Source organism: Molothrus ater, chromosome 3 (assembly GCF_012460135.2).
Source record: "Molothrus ater isolate BHLD 08-10-18 breed brown headed cowbird chromosome 3, BPBGC_Mater_1.1, whole genome shotgun sequence".
In the NCBI taxonomy this organism is placed as follows: Eukaryota; Metazoa; Chordata; class Aves; order Passeriformes; family Icteridae; genus Molothrus; species Molothrus ater.
The window spans coordinates 50489098-50497846 of NC_050480.2; the positions used below are offsets into that span (position 1 = coordinate 50489098).

The window sequence follows — 8749 nt, forward strand, 5'->3', positions numbered from 1 at the left end:
AGATTTGCCTAACTTTAAGCAAGCAAACTCTTGTTTGAAGCTCTACCGATCTTCAAAACACAATTTATCTTCCTTAGCATAAACAAATGAATGGAATTAATTGTATTTAATTATCAAGAATCATCTAGCTTCAGCAGGCACTGGAGAGATACTTCACATATATTCTAATTGTGGATACTCCTATCATGCAGCATTAAGTTGAATATTTTTCCCATAATACTAAAAGCTGAAGAGAGGAGCATTTATACAGACATTTTCATTCTTTTCAGACCTTCTCTATAATTGAAGTATTCCAGTGATTGATATTTTTTGCTAATAATTATTTTCTTGCTTTTTCAGTTTTAACATTTTCCCCACACATCACCTTCCATTATTATGCCAGAACAATACTAACACAGGAAAACCCCAAATGAGCACAAGCTTCTGGTTCTTTTGCTAATGTAAAATGAAGATTAAGGCATTTGCTGGTCCCAGATTTAGTGGTCATGCTGTGGCCGGGACAAATAGGACTGTCCTGGTCTGTTCCTGTTATTCCTGAGCACCTCCATGTAAGTTTATCTGAAGCTACTGTGTCGATTACTTTACACTCCTTTGCCATCCCAGTCTTTTTTTTTCTCTGAGTATCAATCTGAACACTGTTAATTAGTTACTTACCTTTGCACTGCTCTATTTCTCCCACTGAGGCCAAGAAGCCTTAACAATATGTCTATCAAAGTTTAAACAAACCTTGGTAAAGTTCTAAAAACTGCACAATTACAGAGCTGCACTTGAGACTCCACTGTTAACATTAGGTCTTAATTTCTTTTAAGATGCTTCCAATCAGAAAAACCAAGTCATTCACGCTATTGTAACAATAACAACAGACTTTTCTACAAAATTCCCAACTACTAGTCTGCAACAGGAGTATGGCAGCACCTAATGCTAAATTGTACACAGCTCAGTCCTGGTCATCCTTTTCTGGGATTACTGAAGTTGAAAGATACGTTCAAAACAGCATACTCACTGCTCTGTTACCATACTTCAGACACATTTTAGACATCAGAAGTCAATCATTCCAGAAATTCAGGTCAGACTGTCATCTTTTTCAAGTCTTTTAAGCTCTCAAAAAACAGTTCCTATACATAGTCAGACATGCCTAAGTTATGCTGTATTTTTTGTATAACAAGTGTAGGGATAATTTAACTCTTCAGACACTAACCCCAGGTGGAAAAACAAGCAAGTCATGAACATGATCACCAACCTGGCACATTTATTTAGAAAGAATGACATTGCTGGCTTAAGAATATCCTTATGGTCAACAGAAATGCTAAAGGAAGGAGAATGAGAGGGAAATATACTCTTACATTAATCGTTATTGGGACTGCAGTGAGAAATCTGATAGTCAACGTATTTTTCCCACACTCACTTCTGACTTCAAATGAATTTAAAAGAACAGCAGAATTCCAATCTGACATCTAGGAATTCCAGAAGAAGGACTAACCTAAAACAGCAAATATTTATGACCAAATAGGTAGGAAACTTGTCTGCAAGGACTAATATTTTGAGGGCTAGTAAATACAATTGAAAAGTCACAGAGACTGCCAGCAAAGTCCTGTAATTTCACAGTATCTGCAGTAACATTTACTGAAGATTAGACTAAGATGAAGGCATGTTTGCCATTCTTCACAGTCAGTCAAGTACTTAAACTTCTAACACAAAAGAATCGCTTTTACTGGTAAAAGATCAAATTTACAATCCATAATTTTGTAGAGTCAACTTGATTCTAAGACAGCTACATTTGCCAAAGGGCCTGATATTTCCGATTCTAGAATTCTATCCAGTAATGTCAAAAAGGATATTTATCACCTCTGCTGTCATCTGACACCATGTTTTAAAAGAAAAGAATAAACTGTTTTCAAACTAAGCTGAGCTGTGATACTTGAAATTATCTGAGTGCTGTGTTGGCATACAGAACTATGAACAAATTATTTACTACTAAGTGACTGTACAGTAGGAATATCAATTTCAAAGGCTCGAAACCAATTACACCGAGAATTCCACTAAAAACAAATGTAAGTCTAACAGACTTAATCTAAAGTCCTAAAGTCTTGCCATAACTTCCTACCTTTTGTTTCAAAAAACAATGACTGTTCTCTTCCTAAATGCTGCAGAGATATGAGACCCCTCCAACTAATTAACTGTAAAAATAAATTAATTTTCAGCCCATTGCAGTCTCTGTGAAAGTAACATCAGTAATGCTTAAATAAACATTTCTACAATAATTCTGCAGAAACTCAAAGCATAATTCACAGGATAAACAGCAAATTAAAAACCATTCCTGGCACTAACAGAAAGTACACTCTTATGTATCTCATCAGTACAGGGAATCAAAGCTAACCTACTGCTCAGCTGAGAAGAGAATACTCTATTACAGTGACATTTGAAGGGAAAAAATAGGTGATTCACAAATCAGATATTTTTAACTGCAGATCCAGGCACTTACAACAGGTTTTTAACAGCTCTTGTTTACTACATGAGGACTGGGATACAGCATAATATATGCATGCAAACATATTTTATATGAAAATATATAAACATGTAAAATTATATGTAAATTAGGTAACATTATGGTTATAAGTCTACTGATTCATCCATTTTATGGTGCTCAAGCTAAAAACATACTACAGATTAGTAACAAAATTGATATAGTTGGCAGTATCTACACTGGAATAATACCTTGATAATGACCTGTTGTGAATATTGCCTCAACGAAGTCTAAACTAATTTTATATCTTTTCTAAATGACATTTTAATATAAGATTTAAAATAACAAAAAACCCTCAAACAAAAAGTATGAGTTGGATTAAATAAAGTGATTTTTTTTCATTTTAGCTTGTTACAGACTAGTTATAGATCAGTATAAGGGAAGAAAGCTTTTCACATAGCATGCATTTTTTTTAAAGATCTAAAAGTGCTATTGTTTTAAATATACTCCAAATTCCTATGACTGAAAGGAAGGCATGAAATTTGCCATGTATAAGGAATTCTGATTTCTTACCCCATCAGTTCTGAAAGAATAATAAATTCAGCATATTAACCAGAATGATTTTGAGTCTTCTGCATGTCTCTACCAAACAGGCAATCCTAAGCATGCCCTGGCTCAGCTTCCATTCCAAGTTGGCACTTAGTAGACTCTACTGATTTGACACACAGGTAGTCTTTCTGAAGGAAAATTCACTGAAACAGTAACTGCAACAACTCAATAATTGCGAACAAGCTGTTATTTTCTTAGACCTCTTTCTCTCTACAGCCATTCTCCAACAAAGAAGCCAACATTTTAAATCAAAAACCTGCAATTTCATTTTGTCATGTTCTGCCTATGGACTGTAATTCCATTTATAATTGTGCTGCCTGTCAGCAAATGAGCTCTGGTATTTGAGAAAACCACCACTGCATCTTCTGTTCCCTCTGTCTGCCAAAAACTGCCACCCCAAGAACAACAGAAGGCAGCACATGCCTGCATCTCAGAGTATGGACTTCTCAATGAAGCAGCTGCATCATGGGCACTCACTTTCTTACAACTTCTGATGCGAGGGCAGCAAACTCAGAGAGTTAAGGCAGACAACCAGAGTGTAATTTTTCCTATCAATGAAACAAGAAGAAGCAAAACTAATCTGTCCATAAAGACGCCTTAAAAAATGAACAAAAAGCTTGAAAGTGGCTAACAAGAGCCAAAATAGCTTTACACTAGGTTTTTACTGGGCTAATGGAAGCTTACTGTAATTGAAGTAAGTGGGCATAACCGTGTGATTCATCTGTCAAAGACTTTCTAACGCTAAATTAGAAGTTAGGTAACATTGCTGTACAATGCCAGCACTGAAGATGACAGTTCATTCATTTTAGAGAAGATATATGCCAATACTCACACATTTGTAGTTATATAGTAATTTTGTATTTTAAAGCAAGATGCTCTGACTCATTAATTTCAGATGAGTATCATATGCACCACTGACTTGCTTCTTGTCTGGTGAAGTTTCTGTGATTCATAATCAAGAATACAAATTCAGAAAACATTCTGTGATTAACTCACCTAAGTAAGAATTCTACAAATCAAATGGAACAGCTACTATATTCATTCCATGCACCAGTAATGAGTTTCACAATATATTTTTCGGCTAACTGTAGCTTTTACAAGCAATTTCCCCACCACTGCAGAGACACCAAAAACTGACTTTATTAGCATAAATACATGAGTGTTTTAGGTCAGATGTGAAACATGCCTTTGAAGCCAATTTCCCTGAGCACGCTCCTCCATGCAGCCACTCCAGAACAGGCAACTACGTTTCTTTTGTATCAAGGCACATAACTAATCCCAGCTAACATCCAGTGCACAGGACCAGGCTGGAATTCCAGCAAAGGGAAGCTCCTGAAGTGCATAAATATGGTGGATGGCAGCCCCTCAGGATCACTCATGTTGTGTCATGCTGCTTGCACACACAAACACCAACGCACATGCAACTGGGACACAAGATGAGACAAGTGAAAACTACATTTGACACAACCTTCTAACTTTTGGCTGAACAAGCTCCCTGGACCAGCCCACTGTCTGTTCAAAGGAAAGCCAGAGACAGCTCCATCTTCCAGTGCTTTAAGCTAAAAAACCCCATGCCAGGTCACAACTAAAATATCCAATTGCTCTAGAACAAAGAAAGTTCTCTACTTCCCCTCTGTCAAAGAGTTTTCCTGCCTCCTTTCTTGTGCTAGCACTGACATTCATTCAACCCCACTTGCCACCTGATACAGAGTTATAACCAACAAAAAGCTGTGATCAATTTTCTGCCCACAACAGCACTGGACAGGCACGAGTGTCTTTGCAAGAAGGAACACAAAGCTGAGGGAAGACAGGAGCACCTTCTTCAGTGACAACTCACCATTAGATTTTTGTCAGCTGCAATGTGAAACTACACCCTGAGAGTGATCTGAAGACTCATAACTGTTGTGAAGTAGCTGGACTTCTTACCCCAACACATGTACTATTATTCACTCTTTTATGCAAGCCTTCTACCTTAATGCTCATTTCAGGGATGTGCATACAAAAGAAGAAATGTGGGTTAATAGAGACTGGTGTTCTGACACATGCATCTTTGGTGTGGTATTTTATTCTGATAATAAAGCTGTCCTTTTGTAGATGTGTACAAAATACACATCTAGCTTTTCTTTTCCAGGACGCTGTAGCTCAGCATACAACACCCGTAACTGTTTCAGTCTTCTATATGTTCATTTATCCCCACTAAACAGGCAGCTGACAGTGTCTCTCAGAGGGAGAAATGAAATTGATTAGGAACAATGAGACACACATTTGATCCTGTGAGACAGATGTCTCACAAGGACACAAGTCTGCAAAAAAGCCTACACATATATCCAGCCTTTAGACAACACATTTGCAAGTAAAACAAGTTACGAGTCTAAAAATGCAACTGTCAAACATTTTCATTTGCAATGGAATCAGTTCTGAACTATTCAAAGGTACCTACAAACCTGTAGTGTTGAAAAGGAAAAACTACAAAGTAGTTCCTCAGGACTACTTGGTCCCCTTGAGCTTGAAGAGCGACCATTTTACGCTGCATACACTTACAAAAGTACACCTACAAAAGTACTTAGCATTCATGTGACCAGTACTACACTTGCATTCCAGGATTATGTAAGGATTGGGTAACTGAATCGAGTTCATTTCCCCACAAGCATCAGGTGCTTCAAATGAACAGGTAAAAACACAGCACCCATATGGTCAAAAGAAAATTCCACCTCCTTCATAGGGTTTATTTCTTAAGCTATTTCATCTTGAGGTTTAAGTTACACAGTCTCAGCTTTCAAAGCATCAAATGCAGCTTCCCTTTGAAGAGCCCCAATACAATATATTCATCCTTGTGTTAATCTGGTGTAGAGCCATACCTTAAGAAGAATGCAAAATAACTAGACAACTGAATTACTTTCAAACTATGAGGTACTTTAGAGATGACCAAGTGTGACTGCACAAGATATTCATAATGGGTCAAACTGCTAAGGGCATTTCAACTTTCTTCGTACTATTTACAGTCTCATTCCTCAGGCAATCTAATACCGTGTTTGCCATTTTAACTGCAAGGTTCTCCTTGAGATCACTAGAGTGATAAGCCAGGTCTGCTTCTTGAGTTAATTTATTTAGGACCCATGGAATGACGCCCGAGTAGTCTCTCTTCTTCAGATGCAGTCTTTGCAGGAAAATATCTGACCTCCTCTGCAAAAGATAAGGATATAATCTGGGGACACTTGTTTTCAGAATTTCAGGTCTTTTCAAGTTCTTGCAGTAAATTCCTGCATAAAATAAAGTCTCTAGTACTAGCATACTATAGACTGATTCAGACAAGTTTTATGTAAAAGAAATTTCTAAATACAGCAAAGATGTAAACATTCACTTTCCCTGGGATGATTTTTCTGAAACTGGCTGGCCACACACAAAAAGCAGCCATGGGTGGCCCTTGAGAAACCTTACTCATAATAGAGCATGCAGACTCTCCTACCATTAAGTCCAGTCTAGCAAGTCAGCAAATAAGAGATTACTGGTTTTACCAGGAAGAAACATTTCTTATTCAATCCTCTTCCACTTCACTGTGTCTTAAACTCATTTCAACTAACCAAGCTGGGAGGCCCAAAACACACCAACAAGTAACTCTAGTCAGTAAGTGTTCTCCTGGCACTGAATTTCAGTATCCTGCAATTTGTGTTTCTAGCAACAGTGAGTTTAATACTTTGTTAAAAGGGCTGCTTATCTCACTAGGCTGAGGATGAAACCGCATAAAAGGCGGCATGGCTTTCTAAATACCGCTTTACCCACAGCAGCTTAAAAGACTATGTAAACTTTAAAGCACTAACAATGACAGAGGGAACTGCAAGAGCAGCAAATTATTACAAATAGCTGCTCATAAGAATGGTTCACTGGGAATACGTTCCTCAAATAATCACATATGCACACCAAAGCAGACTCGCCCTTTTCTACGCAGGTGGTTCCGCAACACTGCTAGACGTCTTGGACATAGCCTGGCCAAGGAAGTGCTAAAACTGTGCACATACATACTGCAAGTATGGGCCCGCATCAGCCTTAACACCACATTTTTTGTTATTAGAAACATTTGGCTGACTACAGGTAAGTTAATACCTGCCAGCAAGTGATGTCCAAAAAAGACTGCGTGGTTTAGGTAAAGTGGACCAGTATCAGTAGCTCCCAACACAAAACCAGATTTCCCTCTATGCTGTTCATCAGCAGATCATGGGGACAATCTCACTCAACCTCAGTTTTACACTCTACAGTTCTTACACTGTGGATGGCCTCTGTCGGTATGGAATATTTTCCTACCAGTTGCTGGACGCTGTCAGCAGAGACATCACCAGCCCTTTCCCAGCCCTGCAGGCAGAGGTGCATAAGGGGAGAGGGGGCTGGCACAGGCTGCACAACTCGCTGTGCTCCGTGCCCTTCTCTCGCAGCTGGAGGGGCTCAGGTGGCCGGTCACACAACAGTTCCATCCTACTGTGTCCAGTCCTGGGCTCCTCGGTACAAGAAGGACAAGGAGCTAAGAGAGTCCAGTGGAGGGACACAGAGGTGATCAGGCTCTAGAGCTCTCTTATCAGGACAGACCGACGGAGCTGGGCCTGTTTAGTCTAGAGAAGACTGAGAAAGGATCTCATTAATGCACATAAATACCTCAAAGAGGATGGTGCCAGGCTCTTTCCAGTGGTGCCCAGCGACAGGATGAGGAGCAATGGCCATAAACTAAATCACAGTAAGTTTCATCTCTACACGAGGCAGAGCTTCCTTACACCGAACACTGAAAAGGCTGCCCAGGGAGGTCGCGGAGTCTCTCTGGAGACACCCAAACCCCACCTGGACGCGTTCCTGTGCCACCTGCTCTAGATGACCCTGCCTCGGCAGGGGGTTGGACGAGATGATCTCCACAGGTCCCTCCCAACCCCAAAGATTCTGTGATCCCGGAGTCCCCGCGGGCGGGACGTCCCCCCGCCCAAGGGCTGCGGGGCGGGCAGGGGGCGCGGGCCGGCCGGAGGGGAAGGGCAGGGCCGGGCCGGGGCCATCTCGGCTCGACGGGGCGGTGCCCAGGCCCGCCGACCCCCGGGGGCGCGGCGGCGGCGGCCGTACCTGCATGACCACGTCGTTGGGCAGCTGCGCGGCGCGGAAGAGCTCCAGGACGCGCCCGTTGGACGCCACCTTCTTGGTACTCTCGGTGTCGCAGTAGGAGAAGAGGTCGCAGTAGTAGCGCTGCTCCGCCTCGCTCAGCGTCATCCCCTCCATCTTTTAGCGCCGCGGACCATCCGCATCCGGCGGCGGGGCCGGGGGCAGGCGGCGGCGGTGGCTGTGGGGGGGGCACAGACGGGACACACGCGCCGCCGGCGGCCGCGCGCGGGCGGCTGCTCGCACCTTCCCCCCGCCGCCTGCCCGCCCACCCACGCGGCCGCGCGCCTGCGCGCCTCCCCCGCGCCTGCGCGCGCCGCCGCCCGGAAAGGGAGGCGTGGGGAGCGCCCAGCGCCGCGGGCAACCCGCCCCCTCCGCGCCGGCGGCGGCGGCGGAGGCGGAAGCGCCGGGCCCAGGGGCGGGGCTAGCGGGGAGGAGGCCCAGCGGCGCTCCCCTCTGCCCCCGCCCTGCCCCGCGGTGCCGGCGCCATCTGCGGCGCCATCTGCGGCGCCCTGGGGGCGGGGGGGCAGCGGCAGCAGTAGCAGTAAC

General features: G+C 42.8%; 1 protein-coding gene across 10 annotated transcripts in view; it reads right to left on the bottom strand.

Moving 5' to 3' along the window:
* The window catches only part of REPS1 (RALBP1 associated Eps domain containing 1), a 64674-nt gene extending 56234 nt beyond the window's left edge, over positions 1-8440 (bottom strand). For 9 of the 10 annotated variants that reach the window (XM_054514467.1, XM_036381119.2, XM_036381123.2 and 6 more), the window contains exon 1: positions 8168-8439. In XM_054514467.1, coding sequence (XP_054370442.1) covers positions 8168-8320 — 153 coding nt within the window. In that variant the 5' untranslated portion in view covers positions 8321-8439. Of the gene's footprint in view, positions 1-8167 lie in introns of all 10 variants that reach the window. The other variant, XM_054514469.1, reaches the window with a different exon arrangement.
* Positions 8441-8749: the final 309 nt, after the last annotated feature.